Raw genomic sequence first — 25451 nt, 5'->3', positions numbered from 1 at the left:
GCACCTTCAACGCACTGGGGTCAACCACCATCACCATCGTCTACTTCAGTACCTCAGTTCCATCAGACGCACACCTCGCTACTCCACGGCAGCAGAAGTGAAATTGTCTGAGTGTGTTCTCTGCTTCGTGTGACATCAGTTCCCCACCCAGTACACCGAAGGCCACGAGAGTACATTAGTCACAACACGTTCCAGGGTGTGATTCACTGGTCCTGAGTTTTGCCTCTAGAAGGTTTGAATTTAGACAAGTTAACCTCTCTCCAAGGCTTCTTTCTCTCTCTCAATTGTTAAATGGAAATCGTATCTCTCAAGTTGTGAGCTTAAATGAGATGATGCAAAATGCTACCTTAGCTCTGTAGTGCATCTGCCACCATGAGCAGTCAGCGGAATGTCAGCTACTGGGTAAATCATGTAACCTTGAACCTTGGTGTCTCATTAAAAATGTGAATGATGGCCGAAACCGGTTTGGCTCAGTGGATAGAGCGTCGGTCTGAGGACTCAAGGGTCCCAGGTTCGATTCCAGTTAAGGGCATGTGCATTGGTTGTGGGAACATCCCCAGTGGGGAGTGTGCAGGAGACAGCTGCTTGATGTCTCTCTCTCATCAACATTTCTGGCTCTCTGTCCCTCTCCCTCTCTGTAAAAAATCAATAAAAATATATTTTTTAAAAAATGTGAAGGATGAATCTTGACCTGCCTCTGCCAAGTGGTAGGAAGTTAGATGTGGTTGGAAAAGGCAGACATGGGGTGCTGTGATCACAGTGAACGATGGGCTCCAGTCCCTTAGGAGGAGTTGAATTTGGGGAGCAGTGTTGTAGCTGGGCCTGCACACAACATTGGTGTCTGACAGGCCCAAGTCCTCATTTTATCAAGCACCACTCAGATATGGGACATGTTAGGGAACCTGGGCATACATGCTCGGGGAGAATAGTATTTATAGTTATTTTTTTGAGGGGTGGGCTGATTTTTGCTATAAACTTTTCGCTGCTCTGTGAAAACGGGCTGAGGATGACAGAGTAGAAGTGCCTCTTGGTGGCACAGATGTTTGTGTGTTAACCTCACAACGTAGATTCCAGTTGATTGTTTTCCTCTAGACTTTACTTTTTGTAAAAGTATAATCTAAGTAATCTCCCATTTCCGGAAGAGGTTCTGTTTTGATCCTTCGCTGGGATCATTTCTGTAAGAATTAGCCATTGAGAGAATTTGAGAGGAACAAGAAAAGGCAGTATGTTATAGGGAGGAGAGTCAGTGAACACGCAGGGGGGAAAACATGCTCGAGGAAAATGGCTTTGACTTAATTTTCTAGCAGTCATTTTGGTAGATGTTGAAACAGGATTATGTTTGCTAGTTTCTTTCTGTACAGATGTCAAAATTGCTGTTCCTAGAGATTTCTAAAAATATGGTTTGAATTTATCAGTAGTTTGAATTTGTTTATAATGTGACCGTAAGAAATTTTAAAAAAAGGGAAAAAAAAGCTATTGAAAAGCAAGAGGAAAATTAGCGGAAAAAGTAACCCCTATACTTTATATAACATACTAGAGGCCTGGTGTACAAAATTCGTGCACGGGGGCAGGGGCGGGTGAGGGGGTTGTCCCTCAGCCCAGCCTGCACCCTCTCCAATCTGAGATGCCTTGAGGGATGTCTGACTGCCTGCCAGCTTGATCACCCCCTAACCACTCCCCTACCAGCCTGACCGACACCTAACTGCTCCCCTGCTGGCTTGGTTGCCACTAACTCTCCTCCCCTACAGGCCTGGTCACCCCCAACTGCCCTCCCCTGCAGGCCTGGTTGCCCTCAACTGCCCTTCCCTGTAGGCCTGGTCCCTCCCAACTGCCCTTCTCTGCTGGCCATCTTTGTGTTGGAGTGATGGTCGATTTGCATATTACCTCTTTATTATATAGGATATATTTGCAGTTGTATCTGACATGAGCTGAAAATCCGAGACATAAAGTATAAGAACAGCTATAAAACTTTAGGTTAAAATTATTGAAAGGACTTTATTTTTAAGATTCAGTGTTCATGATCTGTTATACTATGAAAACAGTTTAGGGTCATGGGAGGTTATAATCTACCTCGGAAGATCTACTCTGAGACACTGTCAGGGAAAGCAGCAATGGAGAGGCCTCCCATAACCCTTTATAGTCTAGTAAAATTAACTACTTGATCTTTGAAAGAGTTAAATAACACGTTTAAGAAGTTTATGACTTTTTAAAAAATGTTTTTACTGATTTCAGAGAGAGGAACGGAGAGGGATAGAAACATCAATGATGAGAATCATCACTTGGCTGCTTCCTGCACAACCCCTCTTGGGAATGGAGCCCTCAACCCCAGGCATATGCCCTGCCTGGGAATCAAGCCTTAACCTCCTGGTCCATAGGTCTGTGCTCAACCACTGAGTTATCCTGGCTGGGCGAGAAGCGTAGGACTTTTATTCCTCACTATATGAGCCTCATATATCAGAAAGATATTCAGGAAGGCTGAATTCCAGGTGAATGACTTGCAACAAAAAGAAACTAACTTGGAATGCTGGCAATAAACCCCAAGTCATTTTCTCTCGGCTCTAATACAGGAATCTCAAGGAGGAGCATGCATGCTAAAAGCATCTCTCTTCATGTGCCAGACACCCAGCTCCCATCCTGCTACTTGGGATCCAGGCAGTCGGTACCCAGCCCTGTGGGCAGTACAGCTTCCCTCTACAAGAGGGTGGGAATGACTTGTTTAGAATCCAGTCACACAACTGCTTTAAAAGCTTTCTTCTGGGACCAAGTAGGAGGCGGTATGGCATGTTTCTTTTGGTGAATTTCAGTAGTTGAGACAGGTAAGATATTTCTACTATAATGCCGGGCCCGCCACCCCTGATGTGTAGTTCTCAACTTTCAGAATCTCTCTGGCTACTTAGCCGCCATCATCACCTTACCATTTGGTGGGGGAGCCAGACCATAAGTGCATATCCAAACTTCTGATGTTCTTTGTAGCAAAGGTGGGGGAGATTTATTTTCCCCAAGCTTTGAGCTTGAAAAGCTCCCTGACAGAAAAAATGAGATGGCCATCTAGCTTTGCACCTAGCTTTGTATAAAGAGTGCCAAAGCGAGCGTTTATAGACTCCCGTCTGTGAAAACACCGGTGGCCAACCGTGCGATGTTAAAGGGACTCCTCTTTCTGAGCGGAGCCAGGGAGGCGGGCTGGCGCTCAGGTTCCGAGAGGAAGACCTCAGAGTGTTCCGGACCACAGGTACTCCGGCCCCTCCCTGTAGTTCCTGTGCTGCTCCTGGCTGTCTCTGTAGAGCTTCTGTTCCCGGTAGCTCCGGAGGGCCAGCACCACGCTGACTCCGTACATGATCACCAGGAGGCAAGCAAAGGTGGCGGCTGCCCCGTCCGTGCCCGCCAGCTGGCAGTTCATCCAGGTGAGGCCCTTGCGGGCGTAGAGCCTCTCTCTCCTCTTGCACGTGTCCGTGGCGTTGATCCGCAGGGCCACGTGGAGGAAGACGCCGATGCCCGCGCAGTAGCCCACGGCGGCCAGGAGGCTGAAGGCGGCCTCCAGGACGAGCCACCTCCGTGGCAGTTTGGCGAGACTCTTGGCCCCTTGGAGTAACACCCCCATGGTGAGGACGCCCAGCCCCAGGGCCACCGCCACGCCGCCGTAGATGAGGGGCGCCCGGAGGACGGTGTACTGCTGGTCCAGCTGCCGGACCTGCTCCAGCTCCGTGCCCTCAAACGGTGAGTAGTAGTTGTTGCCGAAGCCGCCGCCGCTGGCGAAGCTGGCGCTGAACCCAGCCAGGACGAAGTAGGAGGCCACGACGCACATGAGAACCATCCCGTTGAGGAGCACCTCCACTATCTGCACCACACCTGGGGGGAGAGAGAGGCGGGATTTAACACGGACGTCAGGCACCCAGGAAACTTCTCTAGGTCAGGCCGGAGACTTGGCTTGAAGGACATGGTCAGGGGCAACATGAACAGCCTTGGATTGTGTTTCCAACATGCATATGTTTGAAAGAGCAAAGTGGCACTCTGGAAAAACTTTTGGCAGCTTACCAAAAAAAAACAAACAAAGAAAACCTACACTTACCATGTGACCCTGGAACTCTACTCCTGGGTTCTTACCCTAAAGAAATGAAAACAGGTGTACACAAAGCACGGGTACAGGGATGTTCACAGTAGCTTTATTTGTAATAGCCAAATATCCGAAACAACCCAATGCCCTTCAATGGGCGAGTGGTTAAACAATCTGACACACCCTTACAGAGGAATAATCCACAATAAAAAGAAACAAACTGTTCACAAGGCAACAAGGTGGATGGGTCTCAAGAGAATTATGACGAGCTGGGGGGTGGGAGGTGGGGGGAAGCCAGTCTCAAAAGGTTACATACTGCATGACTCCATTTATGTGATAGTCTCAACATGACGAAATGATAGAGATGGAGAACAACACCGCTGTGGTGGTTGGGGCATAGGGACGAGTGGGAGTGGGGAGGGGGAAAGGGAGGCGTGTGACTATTAGGGGGGAACACAGGGGATGATGGGACATTCTATACTTGATTATGATGGTGGTCACACGAGTCTATACGTGATAAAACTGCATGGGACTACACACAAAGACATGAGTGCGTGTAATACGGGTGACCTCTAGGCTTTGTAGAGTTGTGATATTATACTATAGTTATGCAAGATGTTTCCATTGGAGGAATCTGGGATTAGGGTACATAGGATCTCTACTATTTTTTGCAATTTTGTTTTGTTAATCTCACTGGAGGATATTTTCTCTACTGGTTTTCAGAGAGAGAGGAGGGGAGAGAGAGAGAAATATCGATGATGTGAGACAGACTGAGAAAAGTCACTTGTGTCCCTGTCACCTCTGTTCTCTTCCCCAGGCCACCTTCACGATTTTCTAATACAACTCACAGCGTTCCCTCGTGCAAATAAAAACACACTCAAATCAGCCTTCCATCCCTCTTTCCAGGCTTTCACGAGGAAGCACACCCCATCTACTGTTCTGCATCTCGCTTTTTTCATTTATTCTTCCCAGAGATGTTTTCTGGTCAGCTCCCACAGAGTTCTCTTTGTATGGCCTCCAACCGCACTGGGTAGATGATATACCAGTCTATTCAGGATTCTACTGGTGGACACTGAGGCCGTTTCCTTGGGGGCTTCTTGCAAGTTTAAGGAACCTACACAGGCCAGGAGACAGCAGGTGCCAACCGGTGAAAGGAGATGAAAGTCTACTTGTCAGCGGTCAGCTCTCATGTGTCTTCTTCCTGCAGGCAGAAGGTCTCCTGCCATCCTCTCAGGGTTCAGACAGCGAACTAAGAGAAAAGCATGTGACCCTGGAGTGGGGACGCCAGGTTCACGTCCCTGCTCTTGACCGCCTGTGACCTTGGCCCGAGTCACCGTCTAGTAGCCTCGGACACTTCACCTCAACAATTCAGATAACGCCTGCCTGTCCTCCCACGTGGAAGCAAGTCCATGAAAATACTCGGAAAATCATGAAACGTTCTGCACATGGGTGGTGATGCGCCTCAGGAACGTCTATAAAGCGGAAGGGGCTTAGAGACTTAGGAATAGGAGAATGTATGAGAAGCGTGGCTTCTCAGAAGTCAGGAACACCCTCTGATCTGCTAGGCGTACCACGCCGTTTCTGAACCACTTGGCTGCAGACCAGTAGTCCGTAGGCAACAGCTCCTGGGCTTGCTGATCCTCTCTCCTGCGGGACCTACACGAATTCCTAGGGGGCTCACGGGACACAGCAGCAGTCAAGGGCCCCGACAGTTAAAGCGGACTGGTCGTTTCCCATTACACAGTGTTTTTTCAAAGTATCGTACTTTAAAAAAGATATTAGCTTGTAAGAACATGTACTAAATGACTTCAAAAGGCAATGGGTGTGTTTAATTTTAAAGCGTGCCTTAAAACATTTGTGTAAAAACGTTTTTTTGTACTCGTTCAATACAAACCTATCTGGACACTGGGTAGAGCCAGCAATAAAACTACTGGTCCACAATGTGTTAAGAAGCTACATTCCTCCGATTTAAATCTGAGAATAACATCAGGCCAGCACTGCCCCCTCTCCACCCCGACACTGAAGCTACTGGCCACACTCCCTCCAGCGGCGCCTGTGAGCCGACCCAGACATCAACCTAATTCCCGGGGCGCAAGTCCCCCTCCCCTGCTCTCTGCCTTGGTTTTCCTTCTGTATACATGGCAGTATCTCACCCGCCATGGAGAAACAGGACCACTGCCCTACTCCCAAGAATGTGGGCACCTGCACGTTCCCTTCTGGGACAGATGCTGTTCAAACAGTGGACTCGTGACCCATGCAGCAAACACCTGCGAGGCCGAAACGGAACAGATTTACATCTCGTCGACCAACCCACGGACGGCAACCATCTGCTGAAGGCATCTGGTCACTGGCTATTGTCACAGCACCAGCCAGACAACCTGGCTTAGCTACAGGATCAAACAGGCCCAGGGATTCCCAGTGCTGTTAGTGCAGAGTCACAGACGCCAGGAGGAAATGGGTGAGCAGAGCTGGCAGTTGTCTCTGGTGAGACGGAGCACGTTGCTAGGACGGCGGAGGGTTCTGTAGAGGGAAGTGGAGACTCCGAACATGAGGTTTTTATGGTAAGCAGTGGCTTCCTCACTGAGGCTGCCTTGTGGCCGATCAATTAATACTCTGCCTAATTACACTGAGTGGCCAGATTATTATGATCGCTGAACGCATAATAATTTGTCCACTAGGTGTATAGATAATAAAAGGCTAATATGCAAATTATTCCCTTGACCAGGAGTTTGACCAGAAGGTAGGCTGGCCAACCGCCCATGTCCCCTCCCCCTGGCCAGGCTGGCCGGACCCCACCCATGCACAAATTCATGCACCAGGCCCCATATATATATATATATATATATATATGTGTGTGTGTGTGTGTGTGTGTGTGTGTGTGTGTGTGTGTGTGTGTGTATATATATATATATATATATATATATATATATATGAATAATCTGGCCACTCAGTGTATACACCCACTTCTGCCTTTGCACTGCAAATGTGAACACACTGAGGAGAGCAGGCCAAGTATTTATCTAAGCCATGTAGTAAATGAAAAAAAAAAAAGTTTAAATTTCCTTTTCTCCAGGAACAAATGTTGCTCATGCTGTCTTGTGCATTCTCCAATAAATTTTCTAATCACACACAAGCATATAGATATACTTATTTCCTTTTCTAAACCCAAATGGAACTACCTCTTAAATATGATGTTGCCTATATTTAAGGGACTATTATATGTGTATTTATAAAGAGAACCATCACCTCTAAATATAAAAATTCTTTGGATTTTTTTTTATTAGATTCAAATAAAGCAAATGACATATTCAGTTGCACCAAGAATATATTGTCGTGTTCTAGAAGTCATCATTTAACATGTAATAAGAACCCAGGAGGTCGCCTGGCCATAAGTAGCAGTCTTCTTTTGAGGAAAAGTTTACATTCTTTAATTCTGCATGGATCCTGAAATTCCAGATGCCGGGTCCTAGTCCCCGTACAATGGCACATTTGTAAGAGGTACAAAACACTTATTGAGCTTTCAGAGCCGCGGTAAGGGGCTTTGGAGAATAGCTTCTTTGCAGCGAATTAATCTGATTCCTGCTTCCTCAGCCCACGCCTAGCTCCAACTTAAACTTCACAGGAGCCTCCTAGCAATCCCAGCCCCGCACCCAGAGCGTGAAGGGAGTGAAGTCTGTGGAGTTCAGCGTGGAAAACACGGGGGCCGGTCTGCTGAAGACAGCCATGCCTGGACACGTTCAGGCGGACATGTCTTGTGTCTGTGCGGCCTCTCTTGAACACTGAAGGTAAGATTCTTCAAATGCACTCGTTACCTCCCTTTATTTCATCAAGAAGTGCACGTCGCTGCAGCCCATGCTTTTCTTGGGGACGGGGTCTCGGGCTCCAGGTTTTGTTTGAAAAAGAATTTTGGTTAGTCCCTCACCAACGGAGGACTGAACCAGGCTTAGGACGTCAGAGAACAACCCGAGCTGCGCCCAGAATGCCGGACTTGGCCCGTTCCTTTTCAAGCCTTGGTAAGTTCTGCAGCACGGTCCCGGGAAGACCACGATTCGGAAGAACTCGCTTCCCCTTACATCTGGCAGAACGTTTGTAAAAGCCTAAAAGCCTAACATCTCTGCAGGCTTCTCCTGGAGCTTCCTGACCTTGCGGTAACCCCTGAAGGCCAGCACGGCCCCCACGGCGAAGACCCCGATGCCCAGGGCGGCGAAGATGCCCGCGCCCACATCTCCCCCGTGGAAGGTGCAGCTGAAGCCGCGGTAGCCTTTGCTCTCGTACAGCGCCTCCCGCTCCCGGCACACGGGAGAGGCGTAGGCTGCCGACAGCGCGTGGAAGTAAAAGTACAGGGCGGGCACGTACGCCCCGGCGATGAGCACGTCCAGCGAGCCTTCGAGCAGCAGCCACGGCGGGAAATGCCACGGGACCCGCAGGGCACCCAGGACGACGAGGAGGCAGCAGAAGGCCGTGAGGGCTCCGCCGTAGGCCATGGCCGCCCTGACCGTGGGCAGCTTGAGCTGGTAGAACTGGATGTCCAGCTGCTGCGCTCTCTCCCCGTCAGCACCATCGAAACCGCTGTAAGCCCCGCCGAACTGGTAATAGTAAATGCCCCCCAGGCTGGCGATGCCCGTGTAGCCCCCCGTGGAGCTGTAAGACACAGAGCTGCAGGCCAGGATCAGCAAGTTCAGGAGAACCTCCAGCATTTGGCAGCAGGCTGCAAAAGAAGGGCGCGTTACCATTCTGAGATGCGGTCCTGCCCGCGGAGATGCCCAGCGTGAGGCTGGCTTCCCTGGGGCAGCGCCAGTCACAGCTGGCTTTTTTTTTTTTTTTAAGATTTTATTTTTAGCTTTAGCTGGTTTGGTTCAGTGGATAGAGCATTGGCCTGCAGACTGAAGGGTCCAGGGTTACCATTATGATCAGGACACATGGCCAGGTTGCAGCCTGATCCCCAGTAGGGGGCATGCAGGAGGCAGCCAATCAATGAGTCTCTCTCATCATTGATGTTTCTCTCTCTCTCTCTCCCTCTCTTTCTCTCTGAAATCAATGAAAAAGTATTAAAAAGATATTTTTAATTTTTATAGAGAGAAAGGGAGAGGGAGGGACATGGATATGAGTGACACACCGATCAGCTTCCTCCTGCATGACCCATACCAGGGATGGAGCCCACAGAGGGGCACGTATCCTGACAAGGAATCTAACCGGCAACACATTGGTGCCTGGGATGACCCCCAGCCAACTGAGCCACGCCGGCCAGGGCCACAGCTGGCTCTTTTCTCTGCCTGAACAGCCAAAGCTGCAGGAGATGGCAGCCGGGAACTGTGGTCTGCAGAGATACTTCGGACTGGAAAGAGGAACTCTCCAGGAGGGCAAAGCAGCCTGCCCCAGGTGGGGCGGAGACGATGGTGGAGAAAGCAGGCCCGTGAGCTGAAAGGAAGGCATTCTCTACGGAAGGCAAGAACTGGCTCTGCACCGGCCCTTCCCTGCCAGAAGGACGGAAACGGGCTCAGAACAAAGCAAGATGTAAAGGGAAGCGAGTCCTTCTGAATCGTGGTCTTCCCGGGACCGTGCTGTGGGACTTGCCAAGGCTTGCCAAGGAACGGGCCAACCCTGGCATGCTGGGCGCGGCTCGGGCCGCACGGGCTGCGGTTTGACGCCCTAAGCCAGGTTCAGTCCTCCGTTGGTGAGGGACTAACCAGAATTCTTTTTAAAACAAAAGCTGGAGCCCGGAAGCTCGGGGGGCGGGGGGGAGGACCCCCGCACAGCTGCCCCGCCCCCCACTTCCGCCACTTTGCTGGAGGAAGGAGGGCATGATTTTGTCGACAAGGAAAAGCAATCATAAAAGATGGATGCTAAGATGGGTGACCTTCCTCCAGGCATGCATTTCCTGCTCGAGCAAGATCAGTTCCTGGTGTTTAGTGGCTGGTTCTCCCAACGCAACACTGTACTCTGTACACTTCTTACGGGCCTCTGCGTGGACGGAGACCTCTATAAGCCCTCATTTGTGAGCTCCTGGTTGGTGAATCATCCTTTCACTCTCTTGACTCAGAAACCCAACCTCTAGGCCGAAAGCCAAACAGCCAGAAGCAATCAAAGGTAGTAAATCAGGGTGTGCTCTGGTCAGGAGCCTTACGCTCTGCCCTCTCCTCTTGGTAAGTCAACCACAGAAGAAAACACAACTCTACAGAGAAACCTGTTCGCCAGCCTGGCTTACTCCTGTTATTTATATCACCCAGGAAAGAAAGAAGGCCCAGCAAGGAGACCATTTCAGGCCTTCAGCGTCAGGCTCTAAGTTCCCATTCCAGCTCTTTCGCTTAACAGCTGTGTGGCTCTGGGGGCAACGTACTGGGTCTCTCTGAGCCTCCGCAGAGAGAATTGTTGTTGAGAGAATGGAAAGCAATGAGGTTGTGCCAACGTGTGTAAACTGCAGCGAGGATTCTTGTTCTAGGATTGTCCAGAGCTCCTCCGGGAAAGTTCCGTCTAATCCTATAATCATGTATATATCCTTGTAATCACCCTAAAATACATTTCTGGGTGTAAGTTGCATGACCCCTCTCCCTCAGGCTGAGAAATTGCAATTCACCCCCTCCCCCCTCCCCCCGACAATTTACTCATCTGCAGCCCAGGAGAATGCCTCAGCCAGTCATGTGAGCCATCAGGGATCACCCTGGCAAACCAGATTTCCTTCTTTGCTGGCAAGGCCAGGCCACCACGGGCACGGGAACTCTGGGAAACCAGCTGGCACACGATATTAATTAACTGTTCCTTCAAACTCTGGGTGCTAATAAGTGTGTTTTTTGTTTATTTTTATGGAACAGAATAGAAATTACTCATGCACTTAGTGTATTGTTTCACGGTGTGTGTGTGTGTGTGTGTGTGTGTGTGTGTGTGTTTACCTGGTCTGAATGTAAAAATAACGTTTCTTACTGTGAGTCTCAGCCAAGTGTAAAGCCACATGGAGTTTGGGCATCAGATCTCTGATGAGCTGCAACCCAGCTGCTCCCTGCAGGTGACTGCTCTACCTCAGCTCCCTGACAGCTGGCAGCTCAGAGCTGGCTCTGCCCGCAGACCCTGCCATCCACCTGGAGCTTAAAAACTGCAGACATGGCCTCAGCAGACCCCCGGGGAGCCTCTGAGGAGAGGCTTGGGACGTCGAGCTGCACCTTTCAGGCATTTCTACTGTGGTGTTTTTTTTTTGTTGTTGTTGTTGTTTTTTTGTTGTTGTTTTTTTAGAAAACGAGAACCTCATGCAGGAATGGGAACGAAAAATGCTAGGAACCCAATTCGGCTTGAACTTCTGCATTACCAGGCCGGACCCTTCCGGAACCACCCGCGACAGTGAACGGCCAACCTGCCTCCCCGATGGCTCACCTCTCCCCGTGCACAAGTATTTGCATTTGTGGCAGTCCAGGAGTCCTTCAGCCTCTGACTGGTAGTATTCCACATCCTCCCGTGCAGGCCTCGGGTTCGAGGGCAGATACAGCCCCGAAGTGGGTTCACTGTAACTAAAAACATACACAGCCATTAGTGGTGTGTGTGTGTGTGTGTGTGTCTCGATTTCAATAGCTTGTTCAGTATTAGAACTCCGGACACCTCAGGCTGGGCCCAGACATCAAACCACGAGCAGCACAGAAACAAAATCTGCCTGAGTATTTCAACACTGCAGGGAATTCTCTGGTTCGGGGACCCCAGTGGGCATCCACTCTGCTCATTAACACCCTTCCCCTCCCTCCCCCCATTCCTTATCCCTGGATGTCCTCTGCTAACGACCTCCAGCCTTCGATGCTGGTTGGTCAGCCGGGGGGCGCCTTCCCAAGCTTCTCAGTCCAGCATGGACCAGGCCACTTCAACACTAGCTTGGCCTTCCCAAGACTCTGATGCCCGGCCTGGGGATAGGACTCTGATGTGTAAGGCAAGCGGAAGCATGGCTCTGTCAGTTCCCAAGTCATACAGTTGCAATCAGGGAAATTTATCAGGAAACAATAGCCGGTGCCTGGGACTCTATCTGGGCACACCTTTGGTCATTGTTCCGCTAGTTGGTTTTAGATAACGTCCTGCGACCTCGGGATAGCAGCTTTCCCGCTATGTGAACACAACAGGTCATCGCTGCAGGTCCTGTGTGCTTCCCTGTTGGACTGGCAGGCACCCTGGGCATCGGTGGATTTGCATGGGATGTGCTGGGGTCTAGGACCTCCTCCTGTCCTCCCTCCCATTCCCGCCCTCTCCCAGCTCACAGGCTCCCAGCACCGTGGTCCGCAAACTGTGGCTCACGAGCCACATGCTGCTCTTTGGCCCTTTGAGTGTAGCTCTTCCACGAAATACCACAGCCTGGGCCAGTCTATTTTGAAGAAGTGGCGTTAGAAGAAGTTTAAGTTTTAAAAAAACTTGGCTCTCAAAAGAAATGCCAATCGTTGTCCTGTTGATATCTGGCTCAGTTGACTAATGTGTTTGCCGACCACTGGACTAGCACACATTACCCTGCTTTCAGCTCACGGGGTTGATGGCAAGTTGGTGTTCTACCAGGCAGGGGCGACAAAGTTTGCTCAGACAAAAGGGAGGTGTCTGAAACAACCATGGCATCTGAAGGAGGCTGCCCAGGAAGACCTCACAGACAAAGGGGGTGGGTTGGGGTGTGTGTGTGGGGTAAGAAATCTTTGCCCTTCAATGCGCAGTTTTTGGTAGATTTCCTTCTTTGGTTAAAAGTGTAGCTTCCTTCAGCTATGTTTTTGAAATACCTATATCCCTGGAAGGGATTACACATTAAACTAGTAACCGGCATTGGGCTGACTTTATTAGGTCCTGGCCTCCAGGAAACGGGGACTTTTGGGAAGGCTGGTTCTGGAACACAGGAAAAGGGTGTGAAACCCTAAGAATGTGACTAGGTGGTGGGGGTTCAAGGGGGACCCTCAGGTTAACTCCAGCTACCTCACCTCCTCCTCACCCCTTCCCTTTCCTGCCCTGAGGTTCTGTCTCTTAACCTGGTCCCCTGGCTCCGCCTCTGCTAACAGGCGTGGCCTCTGCTCTATTAATCGGGTTCAGGTCAAGAAGTGGGGGCTCCCTAAGGTTCTCCTTCCAGCCCAGGTCACCCCAAAGAGCGCCAAGGAGCGGCACTCTTTAGACTGGCTTCAGGCTGGCGGGGACCCCGGCGCGGGTCTCGGGGGGGGGGGGGGGGGGGAGGCCCTGGGCCCCAACTCACCTTTCCGGTCCGCGGTGCCCTGAGCCCTCCTTCCTGTAGGGCGGCGACTCCGGGGTTTCCCAGGGCGCGGGCCAGGGGGGCGGGGCCGCGTCCCAGGTGGGCCTCCGGGCTCCGTTCCTCGTCCGGCTCTGGCGGGGTTTCTCCAAAACTCTTTGCTCCCCATGGCGGTAGTCCCCGGCCCTGCGTCTGTCCTGGTGGGGATCCCGCTCCCGCTCCCGCTCCCGCTCCCGGTCCCTCCGCTCGCCGCCCCTCTTCTCCCGGCGCCGGTCCCCCGCTCCGTCCCGCGGCCGCTCGGGGTGCCGGTCCTGCTGTCGCTCGGGGCGCCGGTCTCGGTCTGGGCGCGGGGGCCTGTTTGGGTCTCTCGGCCGCGTCCTGGGCTCGCGAGTCCCCGACGGATCTTCCATCGCGTCCCGCCCCGGAACGACCCGACAGCGACAACCCGCACAGGTTCCCCGGCAGGTGGCCGGGGCGGGGCTTGGCGGGAGGGCGGGCGCGGGGGCGCGATGGGCGGGGCCTGACTGGAGAACGGGGCCAGACGGGAGGGCGGGGCCTGGAGGGAGGGCGGGGCTTGGCGGGAGGGCGGGGTGGGCGCGGGGCGCGATGGGCGGGGCCTGACTGGAGAACGGGGCCTGACTGGAGAACGGGGCCTGACGGGAGGGCGGGGCCAGACGGGAGGGCGGGGCCTGGCGGGAGGGCGGGGCGGGCGCTCACCTGCACGCACACGCCCCGGCCGCGCCGCGGGCCCGGAGGGCGGCCCCTGCGCGCGCCGCCGGCAGGAGGCGCTGCTGGGCGCGGCCGGGCGCCCGCCGCAGAGAGCTGGCTGGAAGCCTGAGGACCTCTCCGCCGGACACCCCGGGAGCCCCGAGGTACCCCTCCGGGAGCCCACCCGTGCGCGGCCCAGGGAGGGAGCTCTCTCTCCAGGCGCCCTCCCCTCAGGTCACTTCCCCAGAGGGTGCCCACCGCTGGCGCACAAGCGCCCGCTGAGCCGCGCTGCCAGCCCTGAGCCAGCTGTGCCTCCCTCCCTCCTGCTCTCCTAGGAGACAGCTGTGCTGTAGGGGAGCTGAGGCCAGGTCATACTCGTATATTGCAATAGCCCCTGACAAATGTTTTTTGTTTTTTTAAAATATCTTATTGATTTTTCACAGAAAGGAAGGGAGAGGGATAGAGAGTTAAAAACATCCACCAGCTGCCTCCTGCACACCCTCCACTGGGGATATGCCCGCAACCAAGGTACATGCCCTTGACCGGAATCAAACCCAGGACCCTTCAGTCTGCAGGCCAAGGCTCTATCCACTGAGCCAAACCGGTTTCAGCCTCCTGATAAGTGTTTTATAATAAAAATGACGAACCAGCCCTGGCTGGTTTGGCTCAGTGGATAGAGCTTCGACCTGTGCATTGAAGGCTCCCACGTGTCGCCCTCATCGGCAAGGGCTAAGATGCCTGGCCGCTGTATCCATATCCCAGCCCACAGGAAGGGGGAAATGGGGGCCAGGAATGGTTCTCTCTATTCCTTTAAGAGTGAGACCCGGCCCCGCCTCCGTCCCTCACCTGGATCCTGCAGGAGGTGGGTGCCCCCATCGGCACACTGTCCTCTGGCCGCGGAACACCATGCCTCCCAAGAAGGATGTTCCCGTGAAGAAACTGGCGGGACCCCCTCTCGCCAAGACTGCTCCCAAGCCGGCAGCGGGGGCTCCCCCAGCCAAGTCCAAGGCTGAGCCAGCGGCAGCGGCCCCTTCAGGCCCTGAGAAAACCTGAGAGCCCCCCATGAATCTCTCCAAAGTGGTGGTCCAGTTTAACAAGGACCAGCTGGAGGAGTTCAAGGAGGCCTTTGAGTTGTTTGACCGAGTCGGGGATGGCAAGATCCTGTACAGCCAGTGTGGAGACTTGATGAGGGCCCTAGGCCACAACCCCACCAACGCCGAGGTCCTCAAGATTCTGGGGAACCCCAAGAGCGATGAGCTGAAGTCCCGGCGTGTGGACTTCGAGATCTTCCTGCCCATGCTCCAGGCCGTGTCCAAGAACCAGGACCAAGGCACCTACGAAGACTACCTGGAGGGGCTCCGCCTGTTTGACAAAGAAGGGAAAGGCAAGGTCATGGGAGCGGAGCTCAGGCATGTCCTCCCCACCCTGGGAGAGAAGATGACTGAAGAGGAGATGGAGACAGTTCTAGCAGGACATGAGGACAGCGATGGCTGCATCAACTATGAAGCCTTCCTGAAGCACATCCTCAGCGTGTGAGCTCCAGATGCCGTGGGGTCGGACACCGGTCCTCCCGCAGGCGGAAGCATGTTCCTACCACTAGGAGGCCACCTATTGTTTCAAAATAAAGACACGGTTCCTCCCTTAAAAAAAAAAAAAAGAGTGAGACCCACAAGTTACAGACATAGTTTGTGCTCACAGTATGTTGGCCAGAAGATAGTCACAGGACCATAGGTAACTGCATAGGAAGCTTGGAAGTGTAGCCATGTACCCAGCTAAAAACTGGAGGGGGGTTATGATAGGAGAGTGAGGGGGAGAGTGGACGGTGGGGGACAATCTGGAGTCTGTCACATGTTATCACCACACAGAACTTTCCTTTTCTGAATTTTTGAGCACCGTGTTTCCATGGTGTCAGTACTCTCTCCATGTCCAATTTCCAGTGACTAATGGTTTAACAACTGGCTCACAAAATTCCTGAAAAGTGAATAATTGCCTCTCAGTAGCTGGTGTGAGCTGGTTCCTGCACACCTCTGCCTGCATTCCCACACCTGCTCTTTGACATCACTGGGACTCTGTGGGCCTTACGTTTTTGTCCCCTTTCATATATATATATATATATATATATATATATATATATATATATATATATAATTTTTATTATATATATATAATTTTTTAAAATTTGATTTCATAGATGGAGAGATATATAGAAACATCAGTGATAAGAGAGAATCATTGATCGGCTGCCTCCTTAACGCCCTCTACTGGTTCATAGGTCGATGCTCAACCGCTAAGCCACATCGGCCAGGCATAATATATGTAATAAAAAAAAAATCCTCACCAGAGGATATGTTTTCATTTATTCTAGAGAAAGGAAGAGAGAGATAGAGATAGAGATAGAGATAGAGATAGAGATAGAGATAGAGAGAGAGAGAGAGAGAGAGAGAGAGAGAGAGAGACACACTTTGGTCCATCTGCCTCCTGTATGTACCCTGACTGGACTTTGAACCTGTGACCATTCAGTGCATAGGATGATGTGCTAACCAACTGAGCCACTGGCCATGGACTAATATTTGTAATTTTTAATAAGTCAATCTATGCAAGTACGGAAGGAGCAATTAAACAAATCAGTAAGGCAGTTGTGAGTTAGCCCAATGAAAATCAGATGGGTTTATTGGGTTTATTTAATTTTAGTTTCTGTTCTTTTACTTCAGTATTTGTGGATGAGGTTAGGAGCCAATGTCCTAGCCTCTCTTTTGCCTTAGTTAATAATGTAATGTTTTTGTTTGGCCCTGGCCGGTGTCGGTCAGTGGTTGGAGCATTGGCCAATTCCCAGCCCAGTTGGGGTTCGTACAGGAGGAAACCAATCAATAAGTCTCTCTCACATTGATGTTTCTCTCTCTCTTTCTTTCTCTTTGCCCTTCCCTCCCTTCCTTTCCCTCTCTCTAAAAACAAACAAAAATCAGTGGAAAAAATATCCTCAAGTGAAGATTAACAACAAAATAACTACATTAAATTTTTTTTTCTTTATTAATTAAGGTATCACACATTTGTCCTCAACCCCCATTCCAATACCCCATCCTCCCCCCACTCATGCCCCCCCCCCCCCATTGACCACTGGTTAGGCTCATATGTATGCACATAAGTCCTTTGGTTGATCTCTCCCTTTTATCCCCACCCTCCCTTTGAGGTCCAACAGTCTGACCCATGGCTCCTTATCTCTGGGTCTGTTCTTGTTCAAGAAGTCTGTGTTGTTCACCATTTCCCTTAGATGCATGAGATCATGTCCTACTGGAAATACACTTATAAGAATAAAAAATGAGACAAGCAATCATGGGTATGCTGAAAGGCATAAGAATCAGTCTGCACTGAATTTCTTTCTGGGCCACCAGTTCTTTGGAGATCCAATTTCAATGTCAAACAGTTCCTTATGTGCGCATGTCAGCCATGATATTTCAGTTATGGATGGTGCCCAAATGGTGGTGATGCAGGTCCAACCCTCTCTGGAACTTGGAACTACATTTTTTTTTTTTTTTTTTTTATCGTTCCACTGTTTTTCCAGGAGCCCTTGGACAGACACGATGCATCTGTGGAAGGTCCCAGGGGCAGGAGCCCTTTCCTGAGGAAACGCCAGTGTTCCACCAATGCAAAGAGCACACACCATGGCAGACGGCCCGCGTCGAGCAAAGGAAAATACTTGCCAAGCTGCATCCAAGCTCATTTTCCAAAACAGGTAAAATCACGGACACGTGCTAAAGATTTCCTTAAACTCAAAAGCCCCTGAGAGAATCGGGCAGATGTTATACAACAGGTTCAGGAGAGAATCTTAAGGACAGCTGGGAAGCCACGGCCGGCCAGTATGGCCTTGGGTTCAAAGGCTTGGAGAAAAAACTGCTGTGCAGATGGATACACAAGACAGGAAATATAAATTTGGAAATGATGGGGGAAGCCGGGGAACACTTAGCTGTAGTAGCCACGTTCCACCAAGTCTGGTTCCCATCTGCTTTTATTTACTAGAATGCACTATTATTGCCTTTTAGGAATGCAAACAGACATATCAATGGTCAAGTACACAGTAAGATTATCAGGTTGGGGGAGTTTGCTCTAGGGCCTAGAGCAAACTAGAGTCTAGGCCATTGAGTCAGCAGGAGGTAATAAAATGCAAATAGTCACCCTGTGACTATTCAAAGAGCCCAATTCAGCCTTCTGATGAGACTTTTCTCTCGCATTGATGTTAATTACCATGGATCTTGGTTCTCAGCAGACAGGCCTGTTGTAGATCAGGAATGATGAGATGAAGGCAAAACTGATTTATCCCAAAGGGGGAAAGCAGCATCAGTCGGACCTCTACCCGACAGGATCAGCTCTGCATGTGGATGTTGTCAGCCATCCCTATCAGGGAGGGGGGCCTTCAGGTGTGTGGGACAAACAAGAACTTTTTTTTTTTTTTTTTTTTTTGCATTGCTCTTAATTACCTATAATTTACAGAGTTGTAAAATAAAATAGCATAGTTTTCTACTAAAAGCCCAAATGGAAAGACATTGCCTTTGCTTAAGATGGCAAAGTAGGATTCTACATGGTCTCAGAGACTTTGGGGCTTGGGGAAAGGTAGCCAGAGAGTAACCCCTAGGAGAAATGATACCCACTTGAGGGTCTGACCTGGCAGGCTTGGAATGGAGTTTGGGAATCTGTGTTTTTCAGTAGTTCCATGAGGCACCCAATGTGAGAACCAGTCTGTTAATATAAGTACCATTCAATTTTCCCTCCTAAAGGAGAGCCCAATGCAAGAATAATCTAAATGCTTAGTTAAGTATTTTTCTTTCAAAGTAAACATTTCTGTCGGTGGGGGTACATTCCGTGGCATTTGGGGACAGAGGGTTTACTTCCCCAGTTTTAATTCTGAGGGGTTTCATTGAGCCATCCCTATCAGGGAGGGGGTCCTTCAGGCTTGTGGACCAAAGGGCAACGCTTGCATATTGCCCACGTGACCTTCTGACTCAAGCTCAGGTGGCAGAGGGGACTTTTGATCCAGTTAAACCTGCAGCAGGGCAGGGCTGGCCAGGAGGTGGCAGTGTAGGCTCAGGCTGGGGCAACTCACACAGAGCCTCTCTTCCTGAGCCCGTCTGAGCCTCATCACTGGTGTGATAGAGAGCCGGAGGTGTGATAGAGAAATATTGTAGTTCAATATTTCCTGAACTTTGCATGCTACGTAAGTGACCGTGGGAAGTTACTCAGCCTCTCTGTGCCCAAGGGCCTTCATATGCAAAATAGGGGTAACTGTGCCCATCATAGGATTACATAGTGTAAATATGTGTAAACACTTGAAGCAGTGGCTGGCGGGTATTAGTATTATAATACAAATATTGGCTGTCACTGTTATGATTTATCAGGGGCTGTGGATGCCTAAGCGAATAAGATAGGCCCTTAGAGAGCTTACAGTTTTAACAAGAGAGGCAGATGTTGGGGATGATTGCTAAGGAGAAAAATGCACATGGTGTGTAGATGGGACGTGGAGGTAGAAGTAACTAGAACACAGCGTCCCAGAGGAAGGAGTGTTTGAGAACAGCTTTGAGGGAAAAGTAAGGCAGAGGATCTTGGGGTTTGGGGAGCCAAGTTAGGGGGTGGCAAAGAGAAGGTTAGGCAGGTTTGGGAGCTTCAAGTTCAAATCCTTCCGTTTTGGACCAGAACACTGGGAGCAAGGGAGAAAGTAAAGGGAAAAGAGACAGAAGAGGTAGGCAGGGGCCGGATCAAAAGAAGCCTTGAAAGTCAGCCATACAAACTTGAACTTTGCTGCTGTGGATCTGTGGTCTTCGAGGAAATGATCACAACCTTCCCTGCAGTATAGGGGGTAAAATAGAGCTATTTGATTTGTAAATGTTACCTCTTTGTGAATTTCTTTTTCTGTATCTGACTTATAATGGGAGCAATATACTGAGTGGCCAGGTTATTATGATCTCTGAACGCATAATGATCTGGCCACTCAGTCAGTGTGTGTGTGTGTTAATTAGAGGCCTGGTGCATGAATTCGTGCATGGGTGGAGTCCAGCCTGCCTGGCCAGGGGGAGGGGACATGGGCGGCTGGCTGGCCTGTCTGCTGGTCGAACTCCTGGTTGAGGGGACAATTTACCCATTATCCTTTTATTATACAGGATATACACTGAATGGCCAGATTATTATGCGTTCAGAGATCATCATAATCTGGCCACTCGGTGTATATTGGTAATGGGTACACAGACACAATTTATACCAGTGAAGGAATATTGTGTGTCGGTGTCCATAGTAGGTTTGTGACCTCAGGCCATGCAGCGCCACCAGAGACAACTTTTAACCAGGGAAGCACCTCCGTCGGATACATTACGGAAATAACATCTAAAGATGTTTGGAAGGAGAGCTGGCCCAAACCAAGGCCTTGGCATTAGGAACGAAGAGGAAAAGGATTTGAGTGAGCGTAAGGAAATGTAGTTCCATAGACAAGAAGGAGCAAGAGATCAGTAAGTAGTGCCAAGTGTGGGCTAGAGCATGGTTACTAGATATCAAATGCTCAAGGAAAGACAAATACTCCATGAATGGGCTGGTACTCAATGAGGCGCAGGTATTTATAGTTGTAAACATTATTTTATTAGAAAGATAAGTAAATTCAACAGAGCTGTTCATTGTATTTGAGTAGTGTTAGTGACCTTGGCTGGATCATGGCGTTGCTAGGAAGAAACCGGATTTCACTCTTGGGTGAGAAGAGGAGGAGACGGGGCCATTGCTAGGAGGGAGGGAGGCTATTTTCCTGGAAGAAAGAGATGGAAGCGCTCCAGAGGATGGGGATCTAACGAGGGATGAGAAGTAGAAACAGCTTCTCCAGTATGGATCCCTTAGGGCAGGGGTCTTCAAACTACGGCCCGCGGGCCACATGCGGCCCGCAGAGGAGTCTGATCCGGCCCGCCAGGTTTTTTGGGCAGTGAGCGCAGCCGAGGTGTTACAGTAGGAATTAGTAGTTCATATAGTCCGACCCTCCAGCTCTCTGAGGGACTGTGGTCTGGCCCCCACTTTAAAAAGTTTGAGGATGCCTGCTTAGGGCTTGCTCTCCGGGAATCACCTCCCTGCTACCCTCCTCACCAGAGAAACCCCTACTCTTGTCAAAGCACTCATTTAAAAGAGTGACGAAGCATGAGTCACACACATGTAAAATGAGTCTGTGTCCAAGATCTAGGTAGCTCATTGCCACAGAACTGTGGTGCAAGAAAACTCTGGTTCACATATAAGTGAAATCACATGGTACTTGTCTTTCTCTGACTGGCTTGTTTCACTTGGCATAGTGCTGTCCAGGCCCATCCATGCTGTTGCAGAGGGTAACAGTATCTTCTTTTTCATGGCTGTGTAGTATTCCATTGCACAAAGGTCCTACAGCTTTTTTATTCACTCATCTACTGATGGGCACTTGGGCTGCTTCCAGATCTCGGCTATTGTAAACAATGCTGCAATGAACATAAGGGTGCATATATTCTTTTGAATCAGTGTTTCAGGTTTCTTCCAAAATATTCCTAGAAGTGAAATCTCTGGGTCATAAGGCAGTTCCATTTTTAACTCTTGAAGTAACTCCACACTTGCTTTCCACAGTGGCTGCATCAAGCTGCATGCCCACCAGCAGTGCACAGGGGTTCCCTTTTCTCGACATTCTCGACAACACTTTTTTGTTGTTGTTTGATTGATGCTAGCCATTCTGAGCCCACAATACAATATACAGATGAGGTATTATAGAATTGTACACCTGAAATCTGTGTAATTTTAATAACCAATGTCACCCCAATAAATTCAATTAAATAAATAAATAATAAATAAATGAACATATATATATATATATATATATATATATATATATATATATATATATATATATATATAAAGAAAAGAGAAAGGAAATTGGTTTAGAGGCATATGTATTTCTGGCCATTGAAAGAATGTTGAAAGAAGATTACCAAGTCAGTTCTAAAACTGGCTTAATTCTTGCAGATAAGGTGACCAGTTGCCCATGATAGTCCTGGTTTTAGCCCTAAAAGTCCTTGTCCTAGATACCATCTCAGACCTGGGCAAATGGGAACAGTTTCAGTCATCAAACCTACAAACAATAAACTATAAACTCTGAAGTTACTAATTCTACTATGTAAGAAATCTTTTTTATCTTTGCAAAAAGCATTTGCAGTTGACCAATCTAAAAGAGCATCCAACTTTTCAGAGCCCAACCTCGATGAATAAGTCAAACAGAGACACACTATTTCTAGGGAATCAATAATATTTGGGGGGTGAAGGCTGTTGGTCAGTACTCCATATGACCTTGAAGACATGCAGTGATCTTTTGCCTTATTTCCTTAATACTTTGTAAAAGCAAAACAAAACAAAACAAAACAAAACAACAACAACAACACACTCACACACACACACCTACACACACACACAGATAAATCCAATACTGTTTCTACACCTCATCCACAGCACCCATTTCTCTAGAAAAGTTGTCAAGGGCAGGCCCAGTCCTCAGAGCCTTGGGGGGACTCCTCGTGGTGTAATCTCTCCCCTTGTATAATTAAGAATTTTGTCTCCAAAATTATGCACCATTTCCAAAGGGCACAAAGCTTTTGAGCCCAGGAAGTTTAGAGTTCAGGCCCAGGGGACTAGCCCCACACAGATAATTCAGATAATTTCTTTTTTTTTTTTTAAATATATATTTTATTGATTTTTTTTTTTTTTTTTTTTTACAGAGAGGAAGGGAGAAGGATAGAGAGTTAGAAACATCGATAAGAGAGAAATATTGATCAGCTGGCTCCTGCACATCTCCCACTGGGGATGTGTACTCAACCAAGGTACATGCCCTTGACCGGAATCGAACCCGGGACCCTTCAGTTCACAGGCCGATGCTCTATCCACTGAACCAAACCGGTTTCAGCTCAGATAATTTCTTTATCTTAAAATCCCTAATTATGTCTGCAAAGCCACCCTTTGCCACATAAGGTAATGTATTCACAAGTTCCAGGGAGTAGGGTGTGGATATCTTGGGGAGTAGGGGAGAGGGCAGTATTTTGTTTACTACACTGCAGGTCTGAAGTTCAGGAGTGGGTGGGCTGGGTGGTTAGGGGTCTCCCCCAAAGTTGAAGCCAAGAGTTTGTCAGGGACTGCAGTCTGCTAGGCTTTCTTGGGGCTGGAGGAGGTATCTGCTCCAAAGGCCATTCACGCACATGGTGGGCAAGTTGTGAAGAAACAACTTAATTTCTCTTCCCCAGGAGCTCTCCACATGGCTGTTTGGTGTACTTACAACATGGCAGCTGGCTTTTCCCAGAGCAGGAACCCAAGAGACCAAGATGGAAGTTGCAATGCCTTTTTTGACCTTTGCCTTGAAGGTCACATGGTATCATTGCAGTATTCTATTGCTTGTACAAATCGGCCCTTATTAAGGATCGTGCAGAGACTTAAATACCAGATGGCAAGGATCATTGGGCCATCTAGGCGACTGCTTGTCCCAAATAGTTATTCTCACTCATCTCTTGATATATGGTGTCCTTCAGAATTTATCCAGACTGTGAAGACTTTTGCACAGCAATCTCTGGTTTTAGGAAAAGTCTAAAAAAAAAGTATCCTATATAATAAGAGGCTAATAGGCAAATTGACTGAATGGCGGAATGGCCAGTCACTATGATACACACTGACCACCAAGGGGCAGATACTCAATGCAGGAGCTGCCTCCTGGTGGTCAGTGTGCTCCTACAGGAGAAATGTGCTCAGCCAGAAGCCCTCAGCTGGGCTCATGGCTGGTGAGTGCAACAGCAGTGGCCAGAGCTTCTCCTGCCTCCGGGGCAGTGCTAAGGATGTCCGACGGACAGCTTAGGCCCGCTCCCCACATGGGTAGTGGGTCTAAGATGTCAGTTGGTCATCCCTGAAGGGCTCCTGTACTGCAAGAGGGCACAGGCCAGGCTGAGGGAACTCCCTGAGTGTATGAATTTTGTGCACCGTGCCTCTAGTGTCCTTATAAAAAGAGGTCATTTGACCCAGCTGGCGTGGCTCAGTGGATTGAGCATCACCCCATGAACCAAGAGTTACCCAGTTTGACTCCTGGTCAGGGCACATGTCCAGGTTGCAGGCTCCATCCCCAGTAGGGGGCGTGGGCCCATGCACTTTCCTCACGCTGTTTTCCTCAGTATGTCCTGTCCTGTACTCAGCCCCGTGTTGACCAGAACCAGGGGTGGAGTGATTCCCAGCTCGGGTTTCACAATGTTCCAGGGAGGGTGGTTGCGTATGGGAAGTGGCCTTGGATCAGAGAGAGAGGGGCTCTGACGGCAAGAGCCAGATCCAGGACTTGTAAAATCTAAACACAGATGAAGCGCACTGCTCACTGCCTTCAAACCTCTCCATGCCACACTGTTTCCCTCTTTGGGTCACCTGCTGCCCCCAGCAGGCCGCCATCTCTCCCTCCACATCACCTATCCCCAAATTTGCCCAAAGTACACTTTTACACAGAGGGACAAATGATCTGTGCCTAATAATATTACCCTTCCCCACAATGGAAGCATCTCCCGGGAGTTGCTGTTTTTTGTTTAAGACAGTGCCTGGCATGAAGTTGAATGAAGGAATAAACTTCTTCATCTTTTAAAGTTATTGTTATTATTTTGGATTATTAGCAGTACTTACTTATAGTAGAACTATTTGAAAAGTATAGAGAAGAAACTAAAGTCATCCATAAATCTACCATCCCGCATTCAAAATAATGTCAATGCTTTATTATTATTTTTTCCCCCAGTCATGTTGACATCCAATCCTATATACTTGCCATTGTGAAAGTGCTTTGCAATAGCATAAGGTGGACCCTAGCCGGTTTGGCTCAGTGAATAGATTATCAGCCTGCGGGCGGGAGAGTCCCAAGTTTGATTACAGTCCAGGGCGTGTACCTTGGTTGCAGGCTCCTCCCTGGCCTGGGGCCCTCGTTGAGGTGTGTGCAGGAGGCAACCAATCGATGTTTCTTTCATGTCGATGTTTCTCTCTGTCTTTCCCTCTCTCTTCCACTCTCTCTAAAAATCAATGGAAAAACATTTTAGCTGAGGGTTAAAAAAAATATAGTATAAGATGGTATTAAAGATAATCATTTATAATTTCCTAAAAATGGTCTCTGGGTCCCAAGTCCATTCCTGTGCCCAGTGGCCATCTTCTTCTGTTTACAATCTTGACCAGGGGTGTGGAGGGTGGGGAGGCGATAGGATTATCTTAGGATATGATGAACTTTGCAAGAACGAATTAATTTTTAAAAGTGAGCCCATGCTTGCCAGTTCCTCTGTGCTGGGGCTAGGGGAGAGGGAGGCTGGAGGAGGTGGAGGGTAATGGGTAGTGTCACAACATCAAATAAACAACCACAACATGGTGAGTGTTGCAACTCCCAAAAGACTGGGAATGTCCTTTCCCAGCAGCAATGGTCCTGTGACTCTGTCTGTGAAGGACAGCCCTTCAAGCAAGCCAGCCCCAGGGACCCTGCGCCTTCTGTGC

General features: G+C 49.4%; 1 protein-coding gene and 1 pseudogene across 4 annotated transcripts in view; one reads left to right on the top strand and one right to left on the bottom strand.

Annotated features, from left to right (window-relative positions):
* The window catches only part of MARVELD3 (MARVEL domain containing 3), a 28437-nt gene extending 14730 nt beyond the window's left edge, over positions 1-13707 (bottom strand). Inside the window, exons 1-4 of one of the 4 annotated variants that reach the window (XR_004988538.2) lie at positions 13239-13707; positions 11414-11547; positions 3093-3846; positions 2999-3059 (exon numbers count right to left, since the gene is read on the bottom strand). Coding sequence is in view for 2 of the 4 variants with exons in the window: in XM_036441126.2 (XP_036297019.1) it covers positions 3209-3846; positions 11414-11547; positions 13239-13642 (1176 nt within the window). In the remaining 2 variants the exon portion in view is untranslated. Of the gene's footprint in view, positions 1-2998; positions 3847-7307; positions 8760-11413; positions 11548-13238 lie in introns of those variants that run through there. The other 3 variants (XR_006741858.1, XM_036441126.2, XM_036441127.2) reach the window with 3 other exon arrangements.
* A 1046-nt stretch (positions 13708-14753) lies between these two features.
* On the top strand, positions 14754-15599 carry LOC118720804 (annotated as a pseudogene).
* The last annotated feature ends 9852 nt before the right edge of the window (positions 15600-25451 follow it).

Source organism: Pipistrellus kuhlii, unplaced genomic scaffold (assembly GCF_014108245.1).
Source record: "Pipistrellus kuhlii isolate mPipKuh1 unplaced genomic scaffold, mPipKuh1.p scaffold_m20_p_17, whole genome shotgun sequence".
NCBI classification, from domain to species: domain Eukaryota; kingdom Metazoa; phylum Chordata; class Mammalia; order Chiroptera; family Vespertilionidae; genus Pipistrellus; species Pipistrellus kuhlii.
Note: the sequence above shows the minus strand (reverse complement) of the source record. Positions and strands in the feature narration are given on the sequence as shown.